At 43.1% G+C, this 18626-nt stretch overlaps 1 protein-coding gene across 3 annotated transcripts in view; it reads right to left on the bottom strand.

Moving 5' to 3' along the window:
* Positions 1–18626, bottom strand: part of CACNB4 (calcium voltage-gated channel auxiliary subunit beta 4) — a 284190-nt gene that overhangs the window by 40049 nt on the left and 225515 nt on the right. For all 3 annotated transcript variants that reach the window (XM_073634155.1, XM_073634157.1, XM_073634158.1), the window contains 2 exons: positions 17585–17643; positions 12420–12529 (listed from right to left, as the gene is read on the bottom strand). In XM_073634155.1, coding sequence (XP_073490256.1) covers positions 12420–12529; positions 17585–17643 — 169 coding nt within the window. The remainder of the gene's footprint in view (positions 1–12419; positions 12530–17584; positions 17644–18626) is intronic.

Genomic DNA, 18626 nt, shown 5'->3' with positions numbered 1-18626 from the left:
TTGCAGAACACCAACCCAGGGTTCCCTAGGGTGAGGAGTCTAAGCCCCAGCCTGCTTCTTCCCCAGATGGTGGGGATGGACTTGCAGCAAGTTGGAACCAGGTCACGGCCCCCAGGTATGCCCAGCTGATGATATGGAGACCACTTGGTACGCAGAATACAGAAGAGGATCCAGGAAACATGCCGAGGTCAGGGCAGGCGGAAAAAAATGGAGCACTAATCTGCATGCTTATGCCCTAAGCATAAACTCCCCCTCCTTCCAGTATAAATTCACCCCCCTGCAGAAATCCCCCCTCTAAGCACAAATATTTCCCCCCAGCTCAAATCTTCTCATTCTGCATCTGCTCCCAACACAATTCCACCCCCCCCCGATAAAAAATTAAAAATCCCCCTTCCTAGCACAAATCCTCTACCTCTCAAATTTCCCCTCTGAGCACAAATCCCCCCCATTCCAAATCTCCCGCAGCACAAATTCCCCACCCCGTATTCTCCATCCTAGCATAAATAACCTCCTTTCATCCCCCCAAATTTCCCCTCCTAGCACAAATGGCCACAAACATCCCTTCTAGCACAAATCCCCCTCCCAAACAACAGTTCCCCTCCTAGCACAAATACCCTCCCCCCTACCCCCTACCATATTAGCTTTGCTAGCACAAACCCCCCAAATCCCCCCTCCTAGTACAAATTCTTTTCCCCCGTCCCCCTATTCAACACAATTCCCCCCCAAATTTCCCCTCCTAGAACAATTCTTACTCCCTGCTGCTCCTCATATTCCACCTTTCAACACAATTCGTCTCCCCCCAATCTCCTTGTGGTGCCCCCCCCACCTCGCATGATACCACAGTGCCCAGGGTAGCCGCCACTCCTGCCCATCCCTTGTCCCAGCCCTGGGGGGAAGACAGGCAAAAACAGAAGACGAAGCCAGAGTCGGTACACGAGAAGTCAGAGAACTAGCAAAATGCTCAGGCAACATGGGCTGCACTGAGCATATCTTGAAAAAGAGAGCAAACTAGGAGGCGGACCAGGAAGCGATGTAAGGGAATAAAAACCCAAAGTATAGCAGGCGATGTCCATAGGTGAGCACAGAAATCAAATGTTAATAGAGTCACAGGTCTAGCACAACCCCTGCAGAAAGGAGGTAAGAATACACCAGCAGGATACTGCAGGCAAAACTGACACCCTTCCTCCATGTGCTCTATTTGTGCCTGTATTGCAACCTATTTAGGCCCCATTCACACCTGAGCATTTTGTAGCTTGAAGCCTGAAGCTACAAAACGCTTGAGGGTAAAAAATCCATTATTCTCTATGGAGATGGTTCACATCTCCACTCCAAGTCGCCTGAAGCCCTACGCCTGAAGCTCAAACAAGTTCTGGACCCTTTTTTGTCACTCGAATCGGGCAGATTTGGACATTTTTGGAGCAGGAAGCAGATGACAAAATCTAAAAACATAGCAAAAAATGATCAAACAGATGATAATTTTTCCTATTGGCTAATAAAAAAAAACGCCAAAGCTCAAAAACGCCGGAAAACGTTGCATGGAAACATGCAAATACGCGCAACAAAACGCCGGAAAAAAGCTCAAAAACGCTACGCTCAGGTGTGAATGGGGCCTTAGTGTTAGAACTAAGACTTTATTATTTTTATTCCTTGCGCATTAACTGCTTTGTGTTCTAATGATCAAGTACAAAAGGTCTTATTTTTACATTTAATTTTTTTTAATGACATCCCCCATCCTTATTGTTCATATGTCAAAAAAACAAGATTGCCTTAATGTATATTGCAATATTCATTTGTCTCTTGTACTGTATGTGTTCGCCTTAATCCATCAAAAAATCAAATATCAATGGAAATATTAAATGGAACAATGTACTTGGTGTTGGCTTTTAATTAAACGTGTAAGCCCCTGCTGGTTAACATTTGATTCAGCCTATTGATTTTCGTGCCTGATCCCTGCTTTTCACATCAACAGCCTTGGCAAGGACCTCGGCATACATTTCAATGTAACCGAATTTGCTGTGTTAACCTACACGCTAATTCAGAATGACACCCATTGTCAGTCATAGCCAGACTGGGAGCGCCAGATATACGCCCGTGTCACTTGTCATTTAGAGAACTGCTTTCCGTGGTCAGCGCACTATAATTTAAAAGCTGGCTTTTAAAAGGAACCTGAGGAAATGGGTGCAGTGTGACGAGTCTAGCTGTGTTTCATGTAAAAATCAGCTGGCATACCACGTGGGAAATATGCGAAGTGACAATGACATTTTCAGGGTTCAAGACCCCCCCCCGCCCACCTGAAAGTGAGAAGAAATACCCCTAATGTGACATAGAGGCTCTTTGCCATGATCGGAGATGCGGTGCATCAGAGTGACACACCACACCGCCAATCGCCGTGCTGCGCACCCCCGGGCGCGCGATCGTGGCTTTTCCTGCTGGACGTCATATGAAGCCCAGTCAGGATAACTGAACCACTTCCCAGCCGTCAATCTGCTATAGGTCGGGCGGGAAATGGTTAAAAAAAAACTTTTTTCTGCAGGTATAAAAATGTGCATTTACAGTGTGGACGGAAAGTATTCAGACCCCCTTAAATTTTTCACTCTTTGTTATATTGCAGCCATTTGCTAAAATCATTTAAGATCTTTTTTTCCTCATTAATGCACACACAGCACCCCATATTGACAGAAAAACACAGAATTGTTGACATTTTTGCAGATTTATTAAAAAAGAAAAACTGAAATATCACATGGTCCTAAGTATTCAGACCCTTTGCTTAGCATTTAGTAGAAGCACCCTTTTGATTTAATACAGCCATGAGTCTTTTTGGGAAAGATGCAGCAAGTTTTTCACACCTGGATTTGGGGATCCTCTGCCATTCCTACTTGCAGATCCACTCCAGCTCTGTCAGGTTGGATGGTAAACGTTGGTGGACAGCCATTTTTAGGTCTCTCCAGAGATGCTCAATTGGGTTTAAGTCAGGGCTCTGGCTGGGCCATTCAAGAACAGTCACGGAGTTGTTGTGAAGCCACTCCTTCGTTATTTTAGCTGTGTGCTTAGGGTCATTGTCTTGTTGGAAGGTAAACCTTCGGCCCAGTCTGAGGTCCTGAGCACTCTGGAGAAGGTTTTCATCCAGGATATCCCTGTACTTGGCCGCATTCATCTTGCCCTCGATTGCAACCAGTCATCCTGTCCCTGCAGCTGAAAAACACCCCCACAGCATGATGCTGCCACCACCATACTTCACTGTTGGGACTGTATTGGACAGGTGATGAGCAGTGCCTGGTTTTCTCCACACATACCGCTTAGAATTAAGGCCAAAAAGTTCTCTCTTGGTCTCATCAGACCAGAGAATCTTATTTCTCACATTTTGGAGTCCTTCAGGTGTTTTTTAGCAAACCCCATGCAGGCTTTCATGTGTCTTGCACTGAGGAGAGGCTTCCGTCAGGCCACTCTGCCATAAAGCCCCGACTGATGGAGGGCTGCAGTGATGGTTGACTTTCTACAACTTTCTCTCATCTCCCGTCTGCATCTCTGGAGCTCAGCCACAGTGATCTTTTGGTTTTTTCTTTAGGCTCTCCTCCCCGATAGTTCAGTTTGGCCGGACGGCCAGCTCTAGGAAGAGTTCTGGTCGTCCCAAACGTCTTCCATTTAAGGATTATGGAGGCCACTGCGCTCTTAGGAACCTTAAGTGCAGCAGAATTTTTTTTTGTAACCTTGGCCAGATCTGTGCCTTGCCACAATTCTGTTTCTGAGCTCTTCAGGCAGTTCCTTTGACCTCACGATTCTCATTTGCTCTGACATGCACTGTGAGCTGTAATTATAAAGACAGGTGTGTGGCTTTCCTAATCAAGTCCAATCAGTATAATCAAACACAGCTGGACTCAAAAGGATGATCAGAAGAAATGGACAGCACCTGAGTTAACCACTTGACGACCGCCTCACGCCGATGTACGTCGGCAAAGTGGCACGGACAGGCAAAATCACGTACAGGGTACGTGATTTGCCTTCCGCGGGTGGGGGGTCCGATCGGACCCCCCCCCGGTGCCCGAGGCGGTCGTCTTTTGTCCAGCGGCGATCGGTGATGAGGGGGAGACCATCCGTTCGTGGCCCCCCCCTCGCGATCGCCGCCGGCCAATGAAAACACTCCTTTGCTGCTGTATGCTAAACAGCAGCAAAGGAAGTGATGTCATCTCCCCTCGGGTCGGTATTTTCCGTTCCGGCCCGAGGAGAGAAGACATCTATGTGAGTGCACCAACACACACACACACAGTAGAACATGCCAGGCACACAAAACACCCCGATCCCCCCCCCCATCGCCCCCCGATCCCCCCCCAATCACCCCCCCCCCCCCTGTCACAAACTGACACCAGCAGTTTTTTTTGTTTTTTTTTTTTTTTTTTTCTGATTACTGCATAGTGTCAGTTTGTGACAGTTACAGTGTTGGGACAGTGAGTATTACCCCCCTTTAGGTCTAGGGTACCCCCCTAACCCCCCCTAATAAAGTTTTAACCCCTTGATCACCCCCTGTCACCAGTGTCACTAAGCGATCATTTTTCTGATCGCTGTATTAGTGTCGCTGGTGACGCTAGTTAGTGAGGTAAATATTTAGGTTCGCCGTCAGCGTTTTATAGCGTCAGGGACCCCCATATACTATCTAATAAAGGTTTTAACCCCTTGATTGCCCCCTAGTTAACCCTTTCACCACTGATCACCGTATAACCGTTACGGATGACGCTGGTTAGTTCGTTTATTTTTTATAGTGTCAGGGCACCCGCCGTTTATTACCGAATAAAGGTTTAGCCCCCTGATCGCCCGGCGGTGATATGCGTCGCCCCAGGCAGCGTCAGATTAGCGCCAGTACCGCTAACACCCACGCATGCAGCATACGCCTCCCTTAGTGGTATAGTATCTGATCGGATCAATATCTGATCCGATCAGATCTATACTAGCGTCCCCAGCAGTTTAGGGTTCCCAAAAACGCAGTGTTAGCGGGATCAGCCCAGATACCTGCTAGCACCTGCGTTTTGTGCCTCCGCCCAGCCCACCCAAGTGCAGTATCGATCGATCACTGTCACTTACAAGGCACTAAACGCATAACTGCAGCGTTCGCAGAGTCAGGCCTGATCCCTGCGATCGCTAACAGTTTTTTTGGTAGCATTTTGGTGAACTGGCAAGCACCAGCCCCAGGCGTCAGGTTAGCGCCAGTACCGCTAACACCCACGCACGCACCGTACACCTCCCTTAGTGGTATAGTATCTGAACGGATCAATATCTGATCCGATCAGATCTATACTAGCGTCCCCAGCAGTTTAGGGTTCCCAAAAACGCAGTGTTAGCGGAATCAGCCCAGATACCTGCTAGCACCTGCGTTTTGCCCCTCCGCCCGGCCCAGCCCAGCCCACCCAAGTGCAGTATCGATCGATCACTGACACTTACAAAACACTAAACGCATAACTGCAGCGTTCGCAGAGTCAGGCCTGATCCCTGCGATCGCTAACAGTTTTTTTTGTAGCGTTTTGGTGAACTGGCAAGCACCAGCCCCAGGCAGCGTCAGGTTAGCGCCAGTACCACTAACACCCACGCAAGCAGCATACGCCTCCCTTAGTGGTATAGTATCTGAACGGATCAATATCTGATCCGATCAGATCTATACTAGCGTCACCAGCAGTTTAGGGTTCCCAAAAACGCAGTGTTAGCGGGATCAGCCCAGATACCTGCTAGCACCTGCGTTTTGCCCCTCCGCCCGGCCCGGCCCAGCCCACCCAAGTGCAGTATCGATCGATCACTGACACTTACAAAACACTAAACGCATAACTGCAGCGTTCGCAGAGTCAGGCCTGATCCCTGCGATCGCTAACGTTTTTTGGTAGCGTTTTGGTGAACTGGCAAGTGCCAGCGGCCTAGTACACCCCGGTCGTAGTCAAACCAGCACTGCAGTAACACTTGGTGACGTGGCGAGTCCCATAAGTGCAGTTCAAGCTGGTGAGGTGGCAAGCACAAGTAGTGTCCCGCTGCCACCAAAAAGACAAACACAGGCCCATCGTGCCCATAGTGCCCTTCCTGCTGCATTCGCCAATCCTAATTGGGAACCCACCGCTTCTGCAGCGCCCGTACTTCCCCCATTCACATCCCCAACCAAATGCAGTCGGCTGCATGAGAGGCATTTTTATGTCCTCCCGAGTACCCCTACCCAACGAACCCCCCAAAAAAGATGTCGTGTCTGCAGCAAGCGCGGATATAGGCGTGACACCCGCTATTATTGTCCCTCCTGTCCTGACAATCCTGGTCTTTGCATTGGTGAATGTTTTGAACGCTACCATTCACTAGTTGAGTATTAGTGTAGGGTACAGCATTGCACAGACTAGGCACACTTTCACAGGGTCTCCCAAGATGCCATCGCATTTTGAGAGACCCGAACCTGGAACCGGTTACCGTTATAAAAGTTAGTTACAAAAAAAGTGTAAAAAAAAAAAAAAATATGAAATAAAAAAAAATAAATAGTTGTTGTTTTATTGTTCTCTCTCTCTCTATTCTCTCTCTCTATTGTTCTGCTCTTTTTTACTGTATTCTATTCTGCAATGTTTTATTGTTATTGTTATTGTTATTATGTTTTATCATGTTTGTTTTTCAGGTATGTAATTATTTATACTTTACTGTTTACTGTGCTTTATTGTTAACCATTGTTAACCATTTTTTTGTCTTCAGGTACGCCATTCACGACTTTGAGTGGTTATACCAGAATGATGCCTGCAGGTTTAGGTATCATCTTGGTATCATTCTTTTCAGCCAGCGGTCGGCTTTCATGTAAAAGCAATCCTAGCGGCTAATTAGCCTCTAGACTGCTTTTACAAGCCGTGGGAGGGAATGCCCCCCCCCCCCCCACCGTCTTCCGTGTTTTTCTCTGGCTCTCCTGTCTCAACAGGGAACCTGAGAATGCAGCCGGTGATTCAGCCAGCTGACCATAGAGCTGATCAGAGACCAGAGTGGCTCCAAACATCTCTATGGCCTAAGAAACCGGAAGCTACGAGTATTTCATGACTTAGATTTCGCCAGATGTAAATAGCGCCATTGGGAAATTGGGGAAGCATTTTATCACACCGATCTTGGTGTGGTCAGATGCTTTGAGGGCAGAGGAGAGATCTAGGGTCTAATAGACCACAATTTTTTCAAAAAAGAGTACCTGTCACTACCTATTGCTATCATAGGGGATATTTACATTCCCCGAGATAACAATAAAAATGATTAAAAAAAAAAATATGAAAGGAACAGTTTAAAAGTAAGATTAAAAAAGCAAAAAAATAATAAAGAAAAAAAAAACAAAAAAAAAAAACACCTGTCGCCCCCTGCTCTCGCGCTAAGGCGAACGCAAGCGGCGGTCTGTCGTCAAACATAAACAGCAATTGCACCATGCATGTGAGGTATCACCGCGAAGGCCAGATCGAGTGCAGTAATTTTTCCAGTAGACCTCCTCTGTAAATCTAAAGTGGTAACCTGTAAAGGCTTTTGAAGGCTTTTAAACATGTATTTATTTTGTTGCCACTGCACGTTTGTGCGCAATTTTAAAGCATGTCATGTTTGGTATCCATGTACTCGGCCTAAGATCATCTTTTTTATTTCATCAAACATTTGGGCAATATAGCGTGTTTTAGTGCATTAAAATTAAAAAAAGTGTGTTTTTTCCCCAAAAAATGCGTTTGAAAAATCGCTGCGCAATTACTGTGTGAAAAAAAAAAATGAAACACCCACCATTTTAATCTGTAGGGCATTTGCTTTAAAAAAATATATAATGTTTGGGGGTTCAAAGTAATTTTTTTGCAAAAAAAAAAAACTTTTTCATGTAAACAATAAGTGTCAGAAAGGTCTTTGTCTTCAAGTGGTTAGAAGAGTGGGTGATGTGTGACATAAGCTTCTAAATGTTGTGCATAAAATGCCAGGACAGTTCAAAACCCCCCCAAATGACCCCATTTTGGAAAGTAGACACCCCAAGCTATTTGCTGAGAGGCATGTCGAGTCCATGGAATATTTTATATTGCGACACAAGTTGCGGGAAAGAGACAAATTTTTTTTTTTTTTTTTTTTTTTTGCACAAAGTTGTCACTAAATGATATATTGCTCAAACATGCCATGGAAATATGTGAAATTACACCCCAAAATACATTCTGCTGCTTCTCCTGAGTACGGGGATACCACATGTGTGAGACTTTTTGGGAGCCTAGCCGCGTACGGGACCCCGAAAACCAAGCACCGCCTTCAGGCTTTCTAAGGGCGTGAATTTTTGATTTCACTCTTCACTGCCTATCACAGTTTCGGAGGCCATGGAATGCCCAGGTGGCACAAAACCCCCCCAAATGACCCCATTTTGGAAAGTAGACACCCCAAGCTATTTGCTGAGAGGTATAGTGAGTATTTTGCAGACCTCACTTTTTGTCACAAAGTTTTGAAAATTGAAAAAAGAAAAAAAAAAAATGTTTTTTCTTGTCTTTCTTCATTTTCAAAAACAAATGAGAGCTGCAAAATACTCACCATGCCTTTCAGCAAATAGCTTGGGGTGTCTACTTTCCAAAATGGGGTCATTTGGGGGGGTTTTGTGCCACCTGGGCATTCCATGGCCTCCGAAACTGTGATAGGCAGTAAAGAGTGAAATCAAAAATTTTCACCCTTAGAAATCCTGAAGGCAGTGATTGGTTTTCGGGGTCCAGTACGCGGCTAGGCTCCCAAAAAGTCCCACACATGTGGTATCCCCATACTCAGGAGAAGCAGCTAAATGTATTTTGGGGTGCAATTCCACATATGCCCATGGCCTGTGTGAGCAATATATCATTTAGTGACAACTTTATGAAAAAAAAAAAAAAAAAAAAAAAAAAGTGTCACTTTCCCGCAACTTGTGTCAAAATATAAAATATTCCATGGACTCAATATGCCTCTCAGCAAATAGCTTGGGGTGTCTACTTTCCAAAATGGGGTCATTTTGGGGGGTTTTGTGCCACCTGGGCATTCCATGGCCTCCGAAACTGTGATAGGCAGTGAAGAGTGAAAGCAAAAATTTACACCCTTAGAAATCCTGAAGGCGGTGATTGGTTTTCGGGGCCCCGTACGCGGCTAGGCTCCCAAAAAGTCCCACACATGTGGTATCCCCATACTCAGGAGAAGCAGCTAAATGTATTTTGGGGTGCAATTCCACATAGGCCCATGGCCTGTGTGAGCAATATATCATTTAGTGACGACTTTTTGTAAATATTTTTTTTTTTTTTTTTTTTTGTCATTTTTCAATCACTTGGGACAAAAAAAATAAATATTCAATGGGTTCAACATGCCTCTCAGCAATTTCCTTGGGGTGTCTACTTTCCAAAATGGGGTCATTTGGGGGGTTTTGTACTGCCCTGCCATTTTAGCACCTCAAGAAATGAGATAGGCAGTCATAAACTAAAAGCTGTGTAAATTCCAGAAAATGTACCCTAGTTTGTAGACGCTATAACTTTTGCGCAAACCAATAAATATACGCTTATTGACATTTTTTTTACCAAAGACATGTGGCCGAATACATTTTGGCCTAAATGTATGACTAAAATTTAGTTTATTGGATTTTTTTTATAACAAAAAGTAGAAAATATCATTTTTTTTCAAAATTTTCGGTCTTTTTCCGTTTATAGCGCAAAAAATAAAAACCGCAGAGGTGATCAAATACCATCAAAAGAAAGCTCTATTTGTGGGAAGAAAAGGACGCAAATTTCGTTTGGGTACAGCATTGCATGACCGCGCAATTAGCAGTTAAAGCGACGCAGTGCCAAATTGGAAAAAGACCTCTGGTCCTTAGGCAGCATAATGGTCCGGGGCTCAAGTGGTTAAATACATGAGTTTGACAGCAAAGGGTCTGAATACTTAGGACCATGTGATATTTCAGTTTCTTTTTTAATAAATCTGCAAAAATGTCAACAATTCTGTGTTTTTCTGTCAAAATGGGGTGCTGTCTGTACATTAATGAGGACAAAAATGAACTTGATTGAATGATTTTAGCAAATGGCTGCAATATAACAAAGAGTGAAAAATTTAAGGGGGTCTGAATACTTTCCGCCCACACTGTATTTACTTATTTATTTTTTAGGAGCCTGGAAAGCATTGCACCAGCGATCAGAAATCTCTAATGTCATGCAGGTCTCCTGTAGACGGTCCATGTAAGCGATCTGCCTGTACATCATACGGGCAGGCAGGTTCACACTGACAGGAAGACTCAATGAAATACCAGAGTGCTCAACAGCACCATGGTAGTTCATTGAGAACTACAAACCGACATCCGCAAAGCCTGTTGGTAGTTGTAGTCCATTCATTCACAGACCACTGTAAATGACTGACGTGGCCAGGCAGGCAGAGCCCTGCATGGCTGCATTTCTTTCAGATTGTGGCAGATAGCGGGAGGAGAAGTTCTCCTACTAGCTCTGAAAACGGAGGATCGGACGGTGCAGAAGCCAGAACATCTGTAACATGTTACACACCGATTATGGGTATAACATGTTAAAAAAAGTGAACTTATCCTTTAAAGTGTCACTTTAAATTTGCCTCTGTGCCCCATCATATTGTTTTCTCAGTAGGAATAATTTCAACTAACTGTCTACTTCTACTAATGAACTATAAAAATCAAATCACCAAGCATGTAAAGTGAATGGGATATGAATTATGATATAATTACCTGTACATTATTTTATACATGTATAAATTTACAAGCCAATTAAAAAGTAATATTATATTCAGTGATATAAATATGAGTTTGCAAGATAAATAATGTTACACTGAAAAAAATATTAATTCAGATTTTCAAGTGAGATGGAAATTTATTGTGCGTAATAATAATATAGCTTTTCAGTGTGCAGCTGTAGATTACTGATCAGCAAAATAAGACTGATATAGATATTCTAGAGCAGAGTTTCTTAACCATTCTTGTACCTTGGGCATGCTACGCACGTCCAAACAAACTTCACCGAAGTACCTCGCACGCCATGTCACTCCCCAACTGTCGCCACTCCACCCACCGTTTTTACTGGCAGTTCCAGGCTGTCAATATAACAGCCGAGATTTGCTGTGTTTTTGCTGTGCAAAACCGGACCTTCTCATCAGCGTTTGTAAACACTGTTTTGTAGCATAATTCAGAAGTAACATTATTGTAACTTTGTATTTACTCTTTTAATTCATCTGTAGAGCAAAGTTGTGAGCTTTGCTCTTCATATGATGTCAGTTAAAGCAAGGCCCCTTTTACGCTTGTACGACTTTTCCTGCGACTTTGGACATCAGAGTTGCATGACGAGCAGTACCCCTTGATTCCCAATGATAACCATTCATAGTCGCACCAACTTCAAAGTAGTCCCTGTACTACTTTGGTCCGACTTTGATGTGAGTTGAGGTCCACAGACCTCAAGTTGACACAGGCATTTCCTGAAATCACGTGACTTTCAAGTTGTGGCAGTGTGAAAGGGGCCTAATAGTAAAAATAAAAAAAAATAAAAAAGCTGTGCCTATTAATTCCACTTATTAGCCCTAGTTATCCCTAATCAGCCCCCCTCCCCTCAGCTAATTATTGTTTATTTTTTTATTTCTATTTTGTAACCTTAAACATTTTACCCTTTTTTTTTTTTTTTTGTGTTTAGAAATGTTTTTAATATCACATACTTAAAAAAAAAAAAAAGTACACTAAAATAAAAAAATAAATAAAAAAAAACACAAAAAAACCCACTATTATTTAAATTGTAAATATCTTTGCAATGCTTTATACCAGATACAAAATTCTAGTGTCATTATACACTGGACAAGTATAAAATAACATTTGTATTTTTAATTTCAATAATACAAAGGCTCCACTCACATCTTTGCACTCTAGGAACACACAATATTACGCCTGTTCTCACAATGCACACAATTGCATTGAGTGCGCAGCTCATTCTAATTGGCTGCTGTGCCTGTGTTTCCGGCAGGAAAAAGATGCATGCCCCCATTTTAAAATGCAGCTGCAGGAAAGCCACTTGGCACTTTCAACCATACGATTTCCTGCAGTTCACACCCGCAAACACGCTGTGGCTGACATGTGTGGGGGTACCATGCAGAATGAATTGCAGCCCCGCGCGTCTCGTAAGAGCCGTGCGATTTGGCTGTGGGTGGGGGAACAGGTGCGATTCCTGAACCCGCAACCAGCCCGCAAAACTGTGGGCAAGCGTGAACCGAGCCTAAGAGGATGCACATTTATTTGATAACATGGACAACTCTGTTCTAGTTGAACATTTGCTACAATGTTTTACTTATGAGACACTACTTTTCTCTTGGCTGCATTCACACCTCAGCATTTTGACTCGCTGGCAGATTTGCAATTTCAAAACGCAAAGGTGTGAATGACGAATCACACGCCTATGTTCTCAGTAAATTTTATTTGTAAAGGGTCTTACCTAAACTGGATCTGGTGTTGGAGCGTTCAATTATAGCCCTCCTGCTTGGATTATTTAACACGGACCTCTTGGCGAGAGAAATGTCAGCTGTCACCCTTGTGATGGATATCCTGAAAATGAGGACACAGAACCGTATTAAACATGTTCACTGAGGATTATTATATTTGTAATTTGTGCACAGCAAAGTGAAATCCTTTTAGCTTGGAAGGTGGCTTATATAGAAATCATTTCTGTAAAAACGGCCGTGCCTACTTGTAAAATCTTGTTTTCTTTCTTCACAGGCGATTCTTTCAGTGCCTTACATTCTATACAACTCCTCTACTCCAAAGACAGAGACTTCCATATTCTGAGCATGCAGGTATTGAAATCTACTCACTCAAGAAGAGAATTATGAACACTGCCAGAGCTTAGCCCTGATGACCATGAATTTTTAAAGGTGGTCAGATGTGTATACATGGTTTGACCATCCCCAGCTACTACACCCCTGTAATGACAAACGTACATTACAAAGGTTGTAGTCAGGGTTCTCAAACTGGCAGCCCTCCAGATGTTGCGAAACTACAAGTCCCATCATGCCTCTGCCTGTGGGAGTCGTGCTTGTAACTGTCAGCCTTGCAATGGGACTTGTAGTTTTGCAACAGCTGGAGGGCTGCCAGTTTGAGACCCCTGGTTTGAGTGTAAGGCCAGCCATACATGGTGCAAATTTCTTTCATTCAACACAGATAGTGCCGACAGGGAAATCAGCAATTGTCTTTTTCAGGCAGGGGCGGGCAGGTGAAGCCGTCCCCGCTGAGAGAAGACAGTGATTATTGCTAGTGACTTTAGCAGCCACTAGTGATAATCACAAGCGAATCCAGCAGGCTGGTTGTACCCAAGTCACTTGATCAACTTGGTACATTCAGCCTGCCCATTAACGGTTTGAATCTTGCCCGGTTCCTGCTGAACCGGCCGAGATTCGAACCGTGTATGGCCGGGCCTTATGACCTGATGTTGGCTCAAACTTGTCTTACATACACATGGTCACAGAAAGTTGTCGGAAAATCCGATTGTTCTGAACGTGGTGACGAAAAACACGTACGTTGGGACTATAAATGGGGCAGTAGCCAATAGCTTTCATCTTATTTATTCTGAGTATGCGTTGCATTTGCATAGGCATTTCTGCTTGAACGTTTCTTATTTTCATTATTGTTGGCTAATAAAAAGCTAGTAACTAAGGGAAAAAAATGTGTGATACATGCATTCCCATTGCAGTCTACTGGGGCCAAAATGCTTAAAGCTTGTAGCTCAAAAGAAGCTCATGTAATTTTTGGAGCTACAAGTTTCAAGCGACACTACGCTCAAGTGTGAACAGGCACAACGAAAAACCCTGGGATTTTGGATGTTTAAGCTACAAAATGGCCAGGTGGGAATTGGGTCTTAAGTCGGCCATTGATGGTTCGAATCTCGGCAGGTTCAGTGGGGACCAACTGAGAATCGAATCATGTATGGGCAGGCTGATTGTATCCAAGTCAAACCATCGATCGACTTGTGGTCACATGATCAGGATCCTTCCTGCCCCGGGCACACAGACCTTATTTAAGGGATATAGACCGTATTAAGGGGCTGGGCAGGAAAGATTTAAGTACCCACATTAGGCATTTGTTCATAATATAACTGGATACTAACATGCATAGGTAAAGTTGATCCAAGGAATATCCGATTGCCTCTCTGGGAATCAGGAAGGAATTTTTTTTCCCCTGAAGTAAATTGGATTATGCTTTGCTGGGGTTTTTCGCCTTCCTCTGGAAAAACTGTGAGCATGGGGTTGCGTGTGTATATATATATATATATATATATATATATATATATATATATATATATATATATATACATACACACACACATCACACATATACACAGTGGGGATGGAAAGTATTCAGACCCCCTTAAATTTTTCACTCTTTGTTATATTGCAGCCATTTGATAAAATCATTTAAGTTCATTTTTTTCCTCATTAATGTACACACAGCACCCCATATTGACAGAAAAAAAAACAGGATTGTTGACATTTTTGCAGATTTATTAAAAAAGAAAAACTGAAATATCACATGGTCTTAAGTATTCAGAACCTTTGCTCAGTATTTACTAGAAGCACCCTTTTGATCTAATACAGCCATTAGTCTTTTTTGGGAAAGATGCAACAAGTTTTTCACACCTGGATTTGGGGATCCTCTGCCATTCCTCCCTGCAGATCCTCTCCAGTTCTGTCAGGTTGGATGGTAAACGTTGGTGGACAGCAATTTTTAGGTCTCTCCAGAGATGCTCAATTGGGTTTAAGTCAGGGCTCTGGCTGGGCCATTCAAGAACAGTCACGGAGTTGTTGTCAAGCCATTCCTTTGTTATTTTAGCTGTGTGCTCAGGGTCATTGTCTTGTTGGAAGGTAAACCTTCAGCCCAGTCTGAGGTCCTGAGCACTCTGGAGAAGGTTTTCATCCAGGATATCCCTGTACTTGGCCGCATTCATCATTCCCTCGATTGCAACCAGTCGTCTTGTCCCTGCAGCTGAAAAACACCTCCACTGCATGATGCTGCCACCACCATGCTTCACTGTTGGGACTGTATTGGACAGGTGATGAGCAGTGCCTGGTTTTCTCCACACATACCGCTTAGAATTAAGGCCAAAAAGTTCTATCTTGGTCTCATCAGACCAGGGAATCTTATTTCTCACCATCTTGGAGTCCTTCAGGTGTTTTTTAGCAAACTCCATGCAGGCTTTCATGTGTCTTGCACTGAGGAGAGGCTTCCGTCGGTCCACTCTGCCATAAAGCCCCAACTGGTGGAGGGCTGCAGTGATGGTTGACTTTCTACAACTTTCTCCCATCTCCCGACTGCATCTCTGGAGCTCAGCCACAGTGATCTTTGGGTTCTTCTTTACCACTCTCACCAAGGCTCTTCTCCCCCGATAGCTCAGTTTGGCTGGACGGCCAGCTCTAGGAAGGGTTCTGGTCATCCCAAACGTTTTCCATTTAAGGTTTATGGAGGCCACTCTACTGTTAGGAACCTTAAGTGCAGCAGAAATTTTTTTGCAACCTTGGCCAGATCTGTGCCTTGCCACAATTCTGTCCCTGAGCTCTTCAGGCAGTTCCTTTGACCTCATGATTCTCATTTGCTCTGACATGCACTGTGAGCTGTAAGGTCTTATATAGACAGGTGTGTGGCTTTCCTAATCAAGTCCAATCAGTATAATCAAACACAGCTGGACTCAAATGAAGGTGTAGAACCATCTCAAGGATGATCAGAAGAAATGGACAGCACCTGAGTTAAATATATGAGTGTCACAGCAAAGGGTCTGAATACTTAGGACCATGTGATATTTCAGTTTTTCTTTTTTAATAAATCTGCAAAAATGTCAACAATTCTGTGTTTTTCTGTCAATATTGGGTGCTGTGTGTACATTAAAGAGGAAAAGAAATTAACTTAAATGATTTTAGCAAATGGCTGCAATATAACAAAAAGTGAAAAATTTAAGGGGGTCTGAATACTTTCCGTCCCCACTGTGTGTGTGTGTATATATATATAGATATATATATATATCTATATATATCTATATATAGATATATATATCTATATATAGATATAGATATAGATATATCTATATATAGATATATATATCTATATATATCTATATATAGATATATATAGATATATATATCTATATATAGATATATAGATATATATATATCATTTTTTTTTAAGGATATTTTTTAATCTTATTTTTTTTTCCTTTTTATTGGTTGAACTAGATGGACTTGTGTTTTTTTTTTTTCCAACCAGACCAACTATGCACCTCTATAACAGGTCCCGGCAATTCCCTGTACAGAATCACTCAGACTAGGAGTTGATGGACTTTTGTTTTTCCCCTCATACAATGCAAAAGAAGCAGTAAGAATGTCAAAGGAGGGCAACAACTGGTCAGATGCACCCATCAATGAAATTCTGAATGATTTTTGAAGAATCTCAAGCTGATATCAAAAGCATGCTGCATTTGCCAAAAGCTTGTTGCACAAGTCCTAACAATGTGAACAGAAATATAGGGTTAGAGAGTACAGACATGACCTCAAGAGTGATCTGCAGCTCTTTCATTGCCCACTCAGAGGCTTGGGTGGATCCTGGACCAGACTGTATAGCTTAACTAGCCTGTAGACTATAAACAGGTCTGTGATGTACAGCAGACATACAAATCCTTTGGCAGGTAAAACAGCTTACATGTAGGACAATATCAACTTTCCATTTAGCTGCTTGCTTGGGGTTTAGTTGTAAGTACGTGACCTTGAAATGCTGTTTCATTGATTATTAAAGTGATTGTACACCCTGTACAACCATTTTTACCCACAGGTAAGCCTATATTAAGGCTTACCTGTAGGTGCTGGAAATATCTCCTAAACCTCCATGGTTTAGGAGATATTTACAATAAAGCTGTGCGCCGATGTCTACGGCGCATGCGCACTTTAGAAAGGGCAGATCGTGCCGTTTCTAAAGGGGGTCATGCCCTTACTGATGGCTCCCGCCCGCATGCGCGGGAATGACATCACAGGACTCCGGCCAGTCACAGAGTCGGAGTTCGCGGCCCCGGAAGGAAGAGGGGTGAAGAAGGTCATCAGGATTTACTTCCTCTTTAAAGCTTTGCTTTTATTTATCTTTACCTCATTATAATCCTTTGATGGTTTTGTTACATTGCTACAAGCACTGCGTTACATATACCATGTGCATGATGTAGGACGATGTGCATATTGACTTCTATTGTCTCTTGGCACATGTGTGAACTTTGCCTGGCCATATGCTGTCTAAACACCTACCCCACCTAACACCAGAGCGTGAAATGTAACACAATCAGAGCTACAGCTGGGAGAGAATGCAGATCTGAGTATGTGTTAATCACCCTCTGCTTTGCCCCTTCTGTCCCATTCAGCGCTGCTACTACTTGATGTGACATTTCAGATGGGATGTTCAGGATGATGGAAATTTCACATGAAGAACATCAGCCAATTCCACTTAGCACTGTTTACATATAGCATCAGTAATTGTTTAGTGAATGTACAAAAAAATAAAATAGACTCTCTTTCTTTTTAACACAAATACATAGTACTGAAAAAAGGGTCCATGTATGTGGCTTTTGCTTGCCCTCACCTCCCATCAAACCTGTGCTTCAGGAAGTCAAAAAGTGCTTTCTGCATCATGTCCGTCACCTTCCAAGAAGAGAAGAGGTTGGAAATAAGATTGGAGAGGAGAGAAAAAGTGAGCAGGTTGTGAAAGAAGGGACAGAGTTAAAAAAGAAGAGGTCCAGAATTCTGGCTTCAGACAACTAATGTAAAGTTCAGTAGAAATTGTTGAATCATAAATTGCACTAGAGGCTAACGCTGGCCATACACTATACGAAAAATCGGCCGAACCAATTTTCTAAAAAACAAACATTCGGCCGTGAGCGCAAACGATAGTGCCATCATGTAATGACCAATAAATCGTTCAGTGGACATAAATGAATGCAGTTTTTGTTCGTTTTTTTTTACATATACCTAGTGCAGACAGTTCGGACGGGAAACAAATTAACCTTTCAATTTATCGTTCGTTCGGCAGAAAATTTCCAAACTTGTCCTTCGTTTTTTCGGCTCAAAAACGTCCCAAGGATTATCGATTTTGTGCTCATTAACTGGCTGGAAAACGAACGAACTGTCTAAATGACCGAATTTCGGCCGATTTTTCGTATAGTGTATGGCCAGCATAAAGCCACATGCACACTGGACATTTTTACAGCTGCTTCTAGGAGCGTCTTGCCTTTTTTTTTTGTCCTGTCTCTAAACGCCTCTCCATGTTAGCCTATGTGTCTATGTACACATAAGCTTTTAGCAGCATTTAGTGGCAGGAGTTTTTAGAGGCTTCTAGGGGCAGGAAAAAAGGAACCCGCTGCCAGTACGTCCAGGAGCAGCAGAGTTAGGGCAGAGAAAACCCTTTGACGCTACTAAAAGCTGCTAAACAAGCCTCAGGCTGGATTCACACTTATGCATTTTTAGTGCTTTTTGCATTTTGCAGATTTGCACAGAACGTGTTCCATAGGAAACCATGTTAAATGGACTGTAGTGAAAATCTGCAAAATGCAAAAAGCACTAGAAATGCATAGGTGTGAATCCAGCCTAAAAAAGCTAGTGCTTGAGCATATTCATTTCAATGGGCA

This window comes from Aquarana catesbeiana, linkage group LG06, assembly GCF_042186555.1.
Source record: "Aquarana catesbeiana isolate 2022-GZ linkage group LG06, ASM4218655v1, whole genome shotgun sequence".
NCBI classification, from domain to species: domain Eukaryota; kingdom Metazoa; phylum Chordata; class Amphibia; order Anura; family Ranidae; genus Aquarana; species Aquarana catesbeiana.
This window is presented reverse-complemented; position numbering and strand designations above follow the sequence as displayed.